At 42.4% G+C, this 15,574-nt stretch overlaps 1 protein-coding gene across 1 annotated transcript in view; it reads right to left on the reverse strand.

Annotated features, from left to right (window-relative positions):
- Positions 1–666: 666 nt before the first annotated feature.
- The window catches only part of GPNMB (glycoprotein nmb), a 29,555-nt gene continuing 14,647 nt past the window's right edge, over positions 667–15,574 (reverse strand). The window contains exons 7-11 of the mRNA XM_010353056.2: positions 9,074–9,172; positions 7,701–7,803; positions 5,538–5,746; positions 2,127–2,220; positions 667–1,714 (exon numbers count right to left, since the gene is read on the reverse strand). Coding sequence (XP_010351358.1) covers positions 1,555–1,714; positions 2,127–2,220; positions 5,538–5,746; positions 7,701–7,803; positions 9,074–9,172 — 665 coding nt within the window. The 3' untranslated portion in view covers positions 667–1,554. The remainder of the gene's footprint in view (positions 1,715–2,126; positions 2,221–5,537; positions 5,747–7,700; positions 7,804–9,073; positions 9,173–15,574) is intronic.

Raw genomic sequence — 15,574 nt, forward strand, 5'->3', positions numbered from 1 at the left:
AGTTTCACATATGATGTGATTGCATATATATATAGATATGTGAAAGATATATATACATACACACACATATATAAAGATCTTTTTTTTTTTTTTTTTTTTTTTGAGACAGACCCTGACTCTGTTTCCTAGGCTGGAGTGCAGTGGCACCATCTTGGCTCACTGCAGCCTTGACGTCCTGGGCTCAAGTGATCCTTCCACCTCAGCCGCCTGAGCAGCTGGGACTACAGGCATGTACCATCAGGCCCTGCTAATTTTTGTAATTTTTGTAGGGACGGGGTTTCATTATGTTGCCTAGGCTGGTCTCAAACTGCTGAGCTTAAGCAATCTGCCTGCCTCAGCCTCCCAAAGTGCTGGGATTAAAAGCGTGAGTCACTGTGCTCAGCCCTATATATATATACATGTATTTAGGTAAAAAATATTTATGAGATTATCAATGCTCTATGAGACATTGTTAAACAACTTTTTACTTGTCAAAAACTATAAATGAAATGGGCTCACTCCTGTAATCCCAGTGCTTTGGGATGCTGAGGCAGGAGGATCCTTTGAGGCCAGGAGTCTGAGACCAGCTTGGACAATATAGGGAGATCCTCATCTATAAAAAAGAAACAACTGTAAGTGTAATTGAAAAGCAAATGATGAATCAGAAAAATAATTACAATACCAAAGTCTTGTCTCTTCCCACACTTTATTTTTCAGGAAGGAGAGAAAAAGAATGTCATGTCTAACAGATAGTAGATGGTTTTAGTTACAAACAGAGGTGAAATCCTTACTGAGCAAGTTGCCATGAAAAGCCCGGGACCTCATCCTTTGGAAAGTCATAATATGTTATTTCAAATATTTGCACCGACTATACAAAAATTTGGAAATATACACAAGAGTGTCACTCAGCATCATGCCTGGTATATAAAAAGCACTAACTAAATGTCCAAGGAATAAATGAATGAATGAATATCATTCCTCAACTCAGCTGAGCAAAGCAAGTTGTCATCAAAATACTCCCACCCATTTATGAGAGTAGTATTTTTTCTGAGTCTAACAAGTGTGCACATCATACCAGAGGTTTGGGCCTGTTATTGTTCCATCAGGAGCTCCTAAGTGTGTTTTGAAATGGGATTCAGTTAGCTTGGAACATGATCTTAGAAACTGGACTACATCAGTTTTATGCATATAGTTACATGGAAAGCTGAAAGTATCCCTCCTTTCCTTGCAGTTAACCTGGGTTAGGCTCTAATTGATAGTAGCTTCTCTCCTTACTCTTGGGACACAGTGTTTCTATCCTACTAGTTACCTAAGACTTTATAAGTGAAACATAAAAAATAATGAAAGGAAGCCTTGCTAAGTTGCTTTTATCAGTTTCACAACATGGCTGAAACTGCCTGCAGTATAATCCCTCTCCCCAACTCTAAAATGACATTTAACCAATAAAAAAATTCAACTTCCCCAAACCACAGTATCTATTTTACAATAATCTTTAGGAAAAAATGGTTAATAGCCACTCTGGCACATCTCACATCAACGGCACTGAAAAGTGAGCTTCAGAAACAAGGTCGAAATTTAAGAAACTCCTTTAAATTCTTGGTTTTTGAGTAGCGGATCCTTTTCCTGGTTTCCCGGAAAGAACACGGCTTTTGCACGATTGAGAAAGACACTCAGACCTTTGCTTCTGACCACATTCCCAGGACTGTTTTCTATTGGTTGGTATTCCTTGTGTTTTCTGAAAACAATCTGTTGGTTAGTTATTTTTAAAAGATCTTCAGTTGAAATATATTACTTTCTACAATCTTTTTCATGTCAGGTATAAAAGGATTCATTCCACTTAACATGTTTGCAAGACACTGGTGTCTTATGAAAGTACATTTATTTATTCTTCTTCATGCAAGAAATGTGCCTGCTCACTATAATTTGAGATTATCATGTTAAAATTAAGCTGACATAATTTTGTAAAGTTACTGAGATCTGGTAGCATTTTTAGGATTAAAAAACAAACCACAGCAAGATTAACAGGCCAGTTTGGCCCACACAAAATGTTTAAAAACAAAAAAGGGAAAAATGGCCCATTTACATAGGATATATTCACTTTTGACCACACAGTATAGTGATATAAAGCATAGGAACCAAAAACTTACTTGTACACCAAGAGGGAGATCACAGTGACAAATATGGCCAAGCAGCCAATGGAGATCAGGGCAGTATTTGCCATCCTTAAAGGGGAGGCTGGGTCTTAAAACAGAAGCAAGAGCATATTAGTTATGTCTTCCACCTAGAGGACATGACGCTTATAATGCCATTAAATAAATGAGGAAGGGAGCTGTCACAGAAGATACATGGCTCCCTCTGGGCTTTCAGTAATCTTTTCTATTAAATAATACATAGTCTTTGGGTCAGCTTATCTTCTATTTACAGAATGAGTCAGCATGTCTGGAACACTGTGGTAAGGGCCCTGTGGGGAGATGTCACGTCCTGGAGACACCTGCTCAGGTCTTGGCTGATCCGGCAGCGCCACCATGGGGAAGGGCTCCCGTGATCAGGCGGTCGTGCCTCCAGCTTCCTCTCTCACCACCTACCTTCCAGCTGTGCTAAAAATCCTGAAAGTTGGCCATACTCCCCTTGCTCTTTCAGACCTCCATGCCCCCTTACAGGAGTGCCCTCCCCCTGGCTCATGCCTGTAATACCAGCACTTTGGGAGGCAGAGGCAACATAGTGAGACCCCATCTCTACAAAAAATTAAAAAATTAGCCTAGCATGGTGGCGCATGCCTGTGGTACCAGCTACTCAGGAGGCAGAAGTGGGAGGATTGCTTGAACCCAGGAGGTCGAGGCTGCAGTGAGCCGTGATTGCCCTTGCACTCCAGCCTGGATGACAGAGCAAGACCCTGCTTCAAAAAAAAAAAAAAAAAAAAAAAAAAAAAAATCACCACCTTTAAAGTTTTTCTTGTTAACAGCTGTCACTGCTCACAGAAGCATGGACTTCTTTGTCTTGGTTTCTACTCTGTCTAGAACTGTGTCTTCTGCCTAGAACTGTGCTGAGCATGGAGTAGATGCTCAGGGATATTTGTTGAAAGAATTACAGGTGCTTCATGAATATCCATTGAATCGATATATAAAAGTCACTTCAGCTAAAAGTCTATAGGTTTGCCTTTGAAGAATGATCTATTTCTGAAATTCTGCCTTTGAAACCCAAGCTATTAAGCTACAATCCCCACTGAATTAAAAACTTTCCTTCTGAGCTCTCATTTGCTCTTTCGCTCGCTCTCTCTCTCGTTCTTTCAGACAGGGTTTTGCCGTGCTGCCCAGGCTGGACTTCTGGGCTCAAGGGATCCTCCCACCCCAGCCTCCTGACTAGCTGGGACTATAGGTATGTTCCACTGTGCCTGGCATTCTGAGCTTTCTTTATTTGGCTTTTGAAAATGACTCGGGTCCCACCTAAAGTTATCACTCACTACAAGAAGAATTGAAGGAAAGCAAATGTCTAAACATCTAATTCACATAAGAGATCAGTGGTTTGCCAGTGCAGAGGAAGCTTAATAGAATGAATTAAGACTCTAAAGGTAATTCTAACCAACCTTTGAGCTGTGGCAACACTGGAGGAATAACATCAGCAGCTTCTGATGGTGACTTTAAAGTCCATGGCCACTCGGATGCAGAGGTTTCAGTTCCCTTCTCCAGTCCCCACCCTCCTCAGCTCCCCAACCAGGCCCTGATCCACCCTCCGCCCCCTGGCAGGAAGCAGGGCACCCTTGCACTGTTGGTTTTGCTTTTAAATCTGCACCTTGGATATCACCAACAACAAGCCCTCACACAGATAATTAGGTGTATGATTATTTTCTTTTAATGGGATTAAAACTCTTCTTTTAATGGGATTAAAACTGCATTATTAATGAGGAAATTTTGTTTTACATTTTTTTGTTGTGTTTGGTTGTTTGTTTGAGATGGAGTCTCACTCTGTTGGCCAGGCTGGAGTGCAGTGTCTTCATCTCAGCTCACTGCAACCTCTGCCTCCTGGGTTCAAATGATTCTCCTACCTCAGCCTCCTGAGTAGCTGGGACTACAGGCGCCTGCCACCATGTCTGGCTAATTTTTGTATTTTTAGTAGAGATGTGGTCTCACTATGTTGGCCAGGCTGGTCTGGAACTCCTGACCTCAAGTGATCTGCCCACCTTGGCCTCCCAAAGTGCTGGGATTACAGGCGTGAGCCACCGCGCCCAACCAGAAACATATGTTTTTGTTTGTTTGTTTGTTTTTGTGGCCGGAAATATATGTTTAAGAACATATTACCTTATGAGATAGGCTTCAAGTTCAAAGGGGTTATAAGTGAATGAGCTATTAGATTGTACCTGACAATACTCAAATTAAGGAGTGAAGTAAGTGCTTTAATGCAGGGGTCCCCTACTCCCAGATTGCGGGCCAGTACCTGTAGGGGTCCTCAGCCTGTTAGCAACTGGGCCGCACAGCAGGAGGTGAGCAGCCAACGACTGAGCATTACTGCCCAAGCTCTGCCTCCTGTCAGCTCAGCGGCGGCATTATATTCTCATAGGAGTGCAAACCCTATCATGAACTGCACATGCGAGACAGCTAGGTTGCGTGCTCCTTATGAGACTCTAATGCCTGATGATCTGAGGTGGAACAGTTTCATCCCGAAACAATCCTCCACCATCCCCGTTCCACGGAAAAACTGTCTTCCACAAAACAGATCCCTGGTGTCAGAAAGGTTGGGGACTGCTGCTGTAATATCTATACAACTTAATCTTTCCCTTTCATCCTATCACGTAGCACTTCTTCTAAGCCACAAGTAATATCTTACAACAAAGTTGATTATCTGTGACAGTTAGTGAGGGCCATTAGGGTAGAGCCCTAATTTGGAGGTTGGGGGAAGTTGGATGCCACCAGTAAATGCAAATTTCTAAATGAAATTCCTTTGTCTTCTTTGTTAACGTTGTACCTTTCCAAGCATTCAGAGGGAAAAGAGTAGTTTATCTGGTGAAGATGTGAGGAATAATAAGCTGGTTTGTTACTGTGTCCCGTAATGCTCAGTGGAGTTTGGGAAGGGAAAGAGAGGATGCATAGTAAGTTAGAAGGGACTGAGGAGAACAGCTTGTGTCTCATTTCTCTTCCAGGCTTCATATCTTTGCTCAGGTGGATTTTCATGAAAATGTGATATCAGCCTTTCCTTTGTTGTTGCTTCATTGGAGAACATTGCTATTTTTTGATATTGGCCTTTACACTTTCTCCTTGAAATACAAATCTATTCAAGTGTGCAGTGATCATATCCCATTGTTACTGGTCCATGATCACAGCTGATTTTTCTTCATCAAAAGGCTTTTCTTTGACCACTATTTCACGGGATGTCTCATCACTTCCCTAAGTAGATTTGCTATTGGATTGTAATGCCAGTCCTCAGATCCTTATTAATAAGAGTTCAATGAATTTTATACTGAAATAAAATTAAACATTGACAACAAAGGCCTAAATAGCTTTAGTATGGGATACACACTTTACCTGCAGTATGAAATGCTCATATGGTCATAAAACAAACCTCACCTCTGTCAGGAACAGAAATCAGGGTGCTCGTGAGAGCCAGGCTTGTATCATCCCCCAGGGTGAGGTTCATACAGTATGTCCCAGACCCATTGAAGGCTCGTCTCACAGTCAGCAGACACATCTCATCCACATCCACAGGGCTGCAGACTGCGTTCTGGGTGATCTTGCAGGAGGGGTCGGAAATGATGGTACAGACCTCCGTGGGAATGCTGCGACAGGGGAGGTGGGCGAGGGCGCACAGGGCACAGAGAGGGGGAGAGAGGAAGGTCAGATCCATTTTACAAAGGGAAAGTCATTACATTTCTGTGAAATGGAATTCCACCTCATTGTTACTCAAACTATAAAATGCCAAATTGTTAATCTTATGATTTGCTCTTAAGCAAGCCTGTGTGCTGAGCTATGCCTTTCTCTGCATCCTCAGGAAAGTGAGGCCCTGGGGTGGAGGAGAAAAAAATGATCTCCCCAGGGGAAGGGGCTGATGAAAACCACGTGAAGCCCAGCTCACTCCTTTTACATTCCTTCTAAATCCCTAGAATGTTCGAAGATGCAGATAGCTTGAGTGTTAGGCAGACATATTATTAAATGCCATAGTTGGCCCTGCCTAGGTTCCTGTAGAAGTGTAACAGCAACAGCAGCAGTTGTTTTTGCAGGACTTATTATGTGCTGGGCACTGAGTTTTATTTATTTATTTATCTTTCCTCAGAGACCTTTGCTCTGAGTTTTAGATATATGACATGATCTTGCTTATTCCTCTCAACAGCTTTTTTTTTTTTTTTCTTTGAGACAGAGTTTTGCTCTTGTTGCCCAGGCTGGAGTGCAATGGCATGATCTCAGCTCACTGCAACCTCTGTCTCCCAGGTTCAAGAGATTCTCCTGCTTCAGCCTCCCGAGTAGCTGGGGTTACAGGCACCTACCACCACTCCTGGCTAATTTTTGTATTTTTAGTAGAGACGGAGTTTCACCATGTTGGCCAGACTGGTCTCAAACTCCTGACCTCAGGTATCCACCGCCTCGGCCTCCCAAAGTGCTGAAATTACAGGCGTGAGCCACCACGCCCGGCCTCTCTCAATAGCTTTTTGAAGAAAGTAACATTACCCCAGTTTAACAGATGACAAACCATCTCAGGGAGAGAGATTAATGAGTCCAGGTCATATAAGCAGCCAGGGGTGGTGCTGGGACTTGAACAGAAGAGGTTTGACTCATCTGTCCTTGATGCTAGGCTACCTGCCTTTGCTGTCCTGACCACTATCTCATGGCAGCCTTCTTGGATGGAGAGACCAGGCTGTGATGCTGGGCTCATGGGCCGGGGTCTGGGATGGGGATTGTCCCTCTTCTCACCAGCCAGGCCTCTGGCAGCAGCTTCACTCCCTGGGTCAGCTTTCACTCTATTTTCTGCCACCCTTACCCTCATTCTGGTCCTCTCCCCAAGGTGGAGAGCTTCTTAGCTCTTCTTTTCTACCAAATAAGGCCACATCTTCATACCACCTCATTCTCCTGATTAATTTATGTATTTACACACATATATATTTTAATCAAGTAATTTATATATTATATGCAAATGATTTGTTAATGTATATTTAGTTAGTCAATATAGTATTTATATATTCATTCATTTGTATTTACTTTATTACATGTAGTCATGACCAAATCATAGGAAACCAAATTATATAATGCACTGGAAAGAGCTTTGTAAATTCTAAAGAGAGAGGATTATCAGGCGTTGCTATTAATGTTAGCATAGGCAGCTTCCTGGAAGCTTAAGAGCTCTCCTGTGAGCTGCCCTCTGTTGGCTACCAGCATTCCATTGGTAGGCAAGTTTTGTGACCACTGGGGCCCTCAGTTGCCTCATCTGTAAAATGGGGAGGCTCATAGGATTGTTGTGAGGATTCAATATGAGAACAGGTATAAGGTGTTAAGAATTCAGTTAAGTGTTCAAACAGTTATCATAATTATTATTCAGCTTAATTGTTAAAGGTTTCTCAATTGCTCAACTGTAGCAAAACACGTGTGTGCTAGATAGCACCTCCTAGGGTCCTTCCTGTCTAAGGTTACCAGTAAATAGGAATTCAAATCAACTTAAAAGAGGTATCTGGTGGTCAATGCCTTTGTTCAGACTTGAGGTCCTCACTTGACCCATGCCTCTGTCGGAGATAATATACTCACCTCCCTTGGCAGGTCACAACAAAGTCTATTAGGGAGCTGTCAGGCCCTGGTACCAGCATCAGGACGTCTGTCATCTGGATGATGTTAACTTCTAAGATTCCCTCTAACAAAATAACCCCCAGAGAAAAACACATCAAAATGCAACAGAAATCAGATAAAGCCAAACAATCATTCTGGTATAGATTGAATGTTTGTGTCCCCCAGAAATTCATGTGTTGAAACCCCCAAGGTGACAGCATTAGGAGCTGGGGCCTTTGGGAGGTGGTTAGGTTATGAGGGTGAAGCCTTCATGTGTGGGATTAATACCCTTATGAAAGTGACCCCAGAGAACCCTTTTGCCTTTTCCACCACATGAGGACACAGCAAGAAGACTGCCATCTGCCATCTATGAACCAGGAAGTGGGCCCTCACCAGACATCGAATGTGCTGGTACCTTGAACTCGGACTTCCCAGCCTCTAGGACTATGAGAAATAAATTCCTGCTGTTGGTTTATAAGCCACCCAGTCTATGGAATTCTGTTATAGATGCTTGAATGGACTAAGGTACAGCTCTTAATACATCAGAAAGTGAAAAAAATTAAAAAAGGAAGACAGCCTTCTTGCCATACAGGAACTTACCAGATCTGGCAATCTACCCCCGTAGCTTAGGATACATATCCATGCAGCATTTTCAAAGTCAAACTGAACTGTTTTTCAGTCCAACCTAGATTTTTGTTTCTAGAGCCTGTGTGTGCATCAGAAAGTAGCACTCCATCCTGGAAGGTGTTTCAGGAAAAGGTAATCCTGGATAGACGCAGCCCCAGGCTCAGGCCTTGGCCAGCTTCTCAAGCGGCTTGGACTCAAGGGATACTGCTTGGGCTTCCACCTCCATCTTCACTCCCAGAATCGGTGAGCACAGGTTGGGCTTCCGTTCCCCTCAGTCTTCTCTGTTGTATGCCTTAGGGCTGTGCCCAAATGCACAGTCATGTGTGGTGGCCTGCTCTTTCCCCTTTTCACATACAAGTGTGACTTTGTGAAAATTAACTAGGGGAAGACAGTGGAAGTTGTGGGAACTTGATGCTAGCCTTCCTTTACCCTACACATCCCATTCAGATGGCTGGGCTGCAGAGGTGGAATACAGGCCCAGGGCAGGCTCATTAGCATGTGGCCTTCACCGTAGGCTTGTTTCCACCAGGATGTGGAAGGAAGGCCAGGGAGGCAGGTGGGAATTTGGAAATGAGTAGGGTCTTTGCTCTTGAATGTGTGGTGTCATCTTAGACAAGCAGAGGGTGCCCTTACCACCTACCTCCACCCCTTCAGAGTTAGCAAAGGGAGCGGGTGACCCTAGGTGGAGTCTAACATCCCTCCTCACCGGTCTTCATCTTCAGCCTTACCTACAATTGTGATGGTGGCTTGAAAGTGACCATATCTGTTAATCTGGCAGTTTTCATCAGGAATCTTACTCAGCTCCAGGGGGTTGTCACCAGCAGGTCCTGGGGTGTTAGAATAACAAGATTTTAGAGTAGTTGCTACGAATGTAAAAGATACACATGATATAATAAAAAATCTAAACATTTGCCATTTGCTTTTTAGAAAAATATCAGGAATGCTATACTATGAAATTGCTATAGAAATTTCAACTAAATGTGTCATAATTTACACAGATGTGAGAGCTATAAGGTATTATAATTGCTAAATTATGTAAGGAAGCATAATCTCACATTTTGTGTGAACAAAAGAAGCAAATTAAAGGGTGAAACTGTATTAAAATGTGTGATACAATGGTCATGAAGAAATAAACCTGGCCATAATAGATGAAGTTATATTTTAATTTTGGAAGCAGGTATTCTGGGCTCAAATTCCAGTTCCCCTTGTTTTTAGCTGTTTGAGACCACAGGCACATCATTTAATCTGTTTTTGTCTCTATTTGCTCATCTGTAAAATAAGAACAATACTTGCTGTCCTCTGGGGGCTGAACTATGAAGCTTAAATGAGATAAAGTATATAAAACCTGCTGCTTATCACTGCTGCAGAGGGAGTACTTAATAAATCACAGTTTCTTTCTTCCAGTAATATGGGAAAAGATCATTCTTTCCCTGTTTGGATGTCTCACAGCTCCAAAGCTAAATTCTAAAAGTCTTACTGTGATGAGCAGAGATGTGAGGAAGGAAAGGAGGGAATACAAGACATTTTTGAAAAACAAGCCTTGAATATAATTAGAGCAAAGAATCTAATGCCCTATTAATTACAATTTAACAGGCTCTAATTAAGACCTCGCTGCTCCTTCAGCAAGATAAAAAGTCTAGAAAGAGGCCGGGCACAGTGGCTCACGCCTATAATCTCAGCACTTTGGGAGGCCGAGGTGGGCGGACCAAAAGGTCAGGAGATCGAGACCATCCTGGCTAACGTGGTGAAACCCTGTTTCTACTAAAAATACAAAAAAATTACCCGGGCATGGTGGCGGGCATGGTGACGGGCATGGCGGTGGGCGCCTGTAGTCCCAGCTACTCGGGAGGCTGAGGCAGAATGGCATGAACCTGGGAGGCAGAACTTGCACTGAGCCAAGATTATGCCACTGCACTCCAGCCTGGGCAACAGAGTGAGACTCCATCTCAAAAAAAAAAAAAAAAAAAAAAAAAAAAAAAAAAAAAAGTCTAGAAAGAAAATAACGATACTGAAAATATAATCTTCTTTTTAATTTCAAAAGATAAGTGAAGCGGACTCAGTCTTGGGGAAGGACATCAAAGCCTCATAAGAGCTGCATTTCTAACTGAGTGACATGTGAGTGAAGCTGGCTGGGAGATTTCTCCAGGGCATCTCAGAACCGTCAGCGGGTAAACATCCCTGTGATTTTCCTGTGCCCAGAGCAGGTTTCTCAGAGCAGTTCTCAGAACAGGTCCAGAAATGAATGCTCCATGGCACACACTTTGAGAAATGCTGCTCAGGTAAAGCCCAGAAAGGCCTGGACACTGTGTTAGACTGAATGCAGTGGTTTACCAGCAGGAAGGGCTGTGGCAGCCTCTTGGGAATGTCCCCTGAGTTTCACATTGGTCCTCTGGAAATGACAAAACAGTCATTCTGACTGTCCTGAGATTCAAATGATCTACTCTATAGCAATAGGATTGTTTGTGCGGGGCATTCAAGTTCAGTAGCTCTTCTCCAGAAAACCATACAATTTCTTATTTTGAAGTTCTTGACAGGCAGAATTTAGTTGTCAAGTTAGAGCACAGAATCATGACCCTGCCATATTTTAAAATGAAACTTCTCTTGCTCTGCATATACTTTAGTGCTAAAAATGAAATAAAACTTATTTTCTTAAAAAATGACCAAATAATAAAAGTCAATGATTCTACCTTAGATAGAATGCCTTTAAAATGCATATGGAGGCCGGGCATGGTGGCTCACACCTGTAATCCTAGCACTTTGGGGGGCTGAGGCACGTGGATCACTTGAGGCCAGGAGTTCAAGACCAACCTGGGCAACATGGTGGAACCTAGTCTCCATTAAAAATAAAGAAATATTAGCTGGGCTTGGTGGTTCGCATGCCTGTAGTCCTGCCTACTGGGGAGGCTGAAGCAGGAGAATTGCTTGAACCCGGAAAGCAGAGGTTGCAGTGAGCCGAGATTGCACCACTGCACTCCAGCCTGGGCAACAGAGCAAGACTCCGTCTCAAAAAAAATAAAAAAGCACATAGAGCTTTGCAAACATTGTGTCTATAAAGTCAAGGTATGATTCAAGGGCTAATGGAGAGAAACGCACACCTTAAAAGACAGATGAGAAAGAAGGTCAGCTTCATCTTTAATTCAGTATTTATGTCCCTGTCGCCCAGAGAATGGTGTGAGAGCTCTTGATTCTCTAGGAAAGTTCTCTATGATATGATGTTATTTTATATAAAGAGAGAGTGTTACAGTAATTAGCATCAGTCTTACAAAAGGTTTTTTTATTTTTTCAGATTTGTTCACAAGTCTGAAAAACGAATAATAGCACTGTTAGCTAAGGGAAGAGAATTCTGTGACTTAAAAATAGCACACACACATCTGCCATCGGATTTAAACCCACCTACTTGAGTCACCTCTTCGACTTGCTTCTACCTCACTCCTGCATTTGCATTTCATTTCTATTTTTGGCTGTGCATTATTATGAAGCCACTTACCAAAGCAGAGAGAACATATTTTTTGGCCAAACAATAATATAATAGTCATCCAAGCCCTTTAATATGGCCTGTATAGCTGGAAATGCTCCCTGGAAGAGACCTTTTAGAAATGTCCCTTCTCGCTCTCCCTAAGAGAGATGCTAGTTTAAGGCATTTTGGGGTTGATTATGATTGATCTAACATCTTTAGATAAAGCCAGGCAGCTTTCCTTTGCAATAAAACTTAACTAACTTGTAGGGGTTACTAGTTTATTCTATTTTATTTATTTTTTTTGAGACAGAGTTTCTCTCTTGTCGCCCAGGCTGGAGTGCAATGGTGCGATCTCGACTCACTGCAACCTCCACCTCCCAGGTTCAAGCAATTCTTCTGCCTCAGCCTCCCAAGTAGCTGGGATTACAAACACTCTCCACCACGCTCAGCTAATTTTTATATTTTCAGTGGAGATGGGGTTTCACCATGTTGACCAGGCTGGTCTTGAACTCCTGACCTCAGGTGATCCACCTGCCTCAGCCTCCTAAAGTGCTGGGATTACAGATGTGAGCCACCGTGCCTGGCCTGCTAGTTTGTATCTTATGATCTCACCTAGGGATAAATTATAACAGAAATTTTAAATAACTTTTCATTGGCTTCAAATATATTTTTAACACATGCTATGATATAAATAGTTTATAAGAAAAACAAGCTAGTTTAATAAAAATGAAATTCAAAGTAGACTACAATTAAACAACCTAACATTAAGTCTTTTACCGTTCTGGAACTTAAATATTAAAGGCATCTGTAATTTATTTTGAATTTTATACCTGGTCCTCTTTTTTGTAAAGAAGATAGATCATTAATACTTGTAGATAAAGAAATTGCTTCTCCTAAAGGATTACTAGAATAAAGCTATATGGTTTTTGTTGTTGTTGTTGTTGTTGTTTTTTTTAATTTGAGACGGAGTCTTGCTCTGTCCCCCAGGCTAGAGTGCAGTGGCCTGATCTCAGCTCACTGCAAGCTCCGCCTCCCAGGTTTACACCATTCTCCTGCCTCAACCTCCCGAGTAGCTGGGACTACAGGCACCCGCCACCTTGCCTGGCTAGTTTTTTGTATTTTTTAGTAGAGACGGGGTTTCACCGTGTTAGCCAGGATGGTCTCGATCTCCTGACCTCGTGATCCGCCCGTCTCGGCCTCCCAAAGTGCTGGGATTACAGGCTTGAGCCACCGTGCCTGGCTGAATGAAGCTATATGTTTAAAGTTGTTCAATACAGTTATAGTTGTAGTTGGAATTAGGAATAATCTAATCATCCATCAATAAAAGAATGGTGGGCTGGGCACGGTGCCTCACGCCTATAATCCCAGCAGTTTGGAAGGCTGGGGTGGGTGGATCACCCATGCTCAGGAATTGGAGACCAGCCTGAGCAACATGGCAAAACCCCATCTCTACTAAAAAACAAAAAAATTAGCTGGGCATGGTTGTGCATGCCTGTAGTCCCAGCCACTCGGGAGACTGAGGCAGGAGGATCACTTGAGTCCAGGAGGCGGAGGTTGCAGGAAGCTGAGATTGTGCCACTGCACTCCAGCCTGGGTGTTAGAGCAAGACCCTGTCTCAAAAAAAAAAAAAAAAAAAAAAAAAAAAAAAAAAAAAAAAAGAATGGTGAGATAAATGATAGTAGATACATTCTATGGAACACCATGCAGCCACTGGATAAAGTGAGATAGATTTACATGTATTAACAATGGAAAGATGTCTATAATGTTTGTTAAATTAGAAAAAAAGCAAATTGTAAAACAGTATAAATAGCCCTCTTGTGTAAATGAACCCGTTTACACAACCAAAACAACAAACCTATGTGTATATATAGTATATGTTTATAAATGCATAGACAAAGATCTGGAAAGAAATCCTCCCAATTATTAACAGGGTTTAACTCTTGGGAGGAGAGTATGAGTGGGGACTTTTGCTTTTTACTCTAGACATCTATATTGTTTTAATTTTACTAAGGAACATGCATAAATTTTATAATTTAAAGCATTTTTGAGATAAAATCAGTGATAACTTGTGTTGTCTTGACTTAGATATGCTTGATTTAACAAGCTCTCATTTTATTACTAACATCTTATTATAAAACTTTATAATTTATAACAAACAAGATTTTGTAAAAACAAGAGAAGAAGCCCCAGACGTCATGATGGACCGTCTTGGGCTTGGTCCATGACGCCCTCTTGTGACCAGTGAGAGGATGTCAGCCTACTGCTATCCCCGGGATCCTGGGGTGCTGAGTGCAACTGGCCCAGTGGGGAAAGGGTGGTGATGGCATGGGGTAGCGTGGGGAATCAGATGGAAGCCAGTGCTACCCAAAGTGGACTCTTAAGGACTTCTTGAATGTCCCCAGACTTTTAATACAGGGTGGTATTGAATTACTCATGTCTTATATGCAGCACAGTTTTATTTTTATTTAGTTATTTTAATCTTTTTTTTATATACTTTAAGCTCTAGGGTATATGTGCATAACGTGCAGGTTTGTTACATATGTATACATGTGCCATGTTGGTGTGCTGCACCCATTAACTCGTCATTTACATTAGGTATATCTCTTAATGCCATCCTGGCCCCCCTCCCCTCACCCCCCACAGGCCCTGGTATGTGATGTTCCCTGCTCTGTGTCTAAGTGTTCTTATTGTTCAGTTCCCCCCTGTGAGTGAGAACATGTGGAGTTTGGTTTTCTGTCCTTGTGACAGTTTGCTCAGAATGATGGTTTCCAGTTTCATCCACATCCCTACAAAGGACATGAACTCATCCTTTTTTATGGCTGCATAGTATTCCATGGTGTATATGTGCCACATTTTCTTAATCCAGTCTATCATTGATGGACATTTAGGTTCATTCCAAGTGTTTGCTATTGTGAATAGTGCCACAATAAACATACGATGCAGCACAATTTTAATGTCAGGAATCACTGCAGCTGGCTAACCCAGAAATACTCTCAAGCTGCATTCTTTCTTGGACCATTTGGAAATTGCTTTCAAGTACAGCTGTGTTTTCATGGACACTGGGTGAGTGTGGGCAGGGTAGGGAAAGAAATTAGCAGGGGAGAGGAAGGAACATAGAAACGGCCTGATCATTTATAAGGTGCCACTGTGCCTTCTCATAGCCATAAAAAATGGCAGATAAACAAAAATGTGACAGGTTAGAAGAGAGCAGAGTGTGTACACATAGCAGGGGCCAGTGCAAATGAGGAAGGTCAAAGAGCTTTCTATAAGTCACTGAATTCTATTTGCAAAGTGACTTTAAATACATTCTCCCTTCTTCTGTGTTCTATAGATGTAAAATGGTGATAAATTTGCTTTAAAAAATCAACAGGTGGCCGGGCGCGGTGGCTCAAGCCTGTAATCCCAGCACTTTGGGAGGCCGAGACGGGTGGATCACGAGGTCAGGAGATCGAGACCATCCTGGCCTACACAGTGAAACCCCGTCTCTACTAAAAAATACAAAAAACTAGCCGGGCGAGATGGCGGGCGCCTGTAGTCCCAGCTACTCGGGAGGCTGAGGCAGGAGAGTGGCGTAAAACCCGGGAGGCGGAGCTTGCAGTGAGCCGAGATTGCGCCACTGCACTCCACTCTGGGCGACAGAGCGAGACTCCGTCTCAAAAAAAAAAAAAAAAAAAAAAAAAAAAAAAATCAACAGGTACAAAATGTAATCACCGCAGAGTCCTTACAATATCCCCTTAAGGAGGGATTTAATAATATGACCTATGTGAATATT

This window comes from Rhinopithecus roxellana, chromosome 6 (genome assembly GCF_007565055.1).
Source record: "Rhinopithecus roxellana isolate Shanxi Qingling chromosome 6, ASM756505v1, whole genome shotgun sequence".
NCBI classification, from domain to species: Eukaryota; Metazoa; Chordata; class Mammalia; order Primates; family Cercopithecidae; genus Rhinopithecus; species Rhinopithecus roxellana.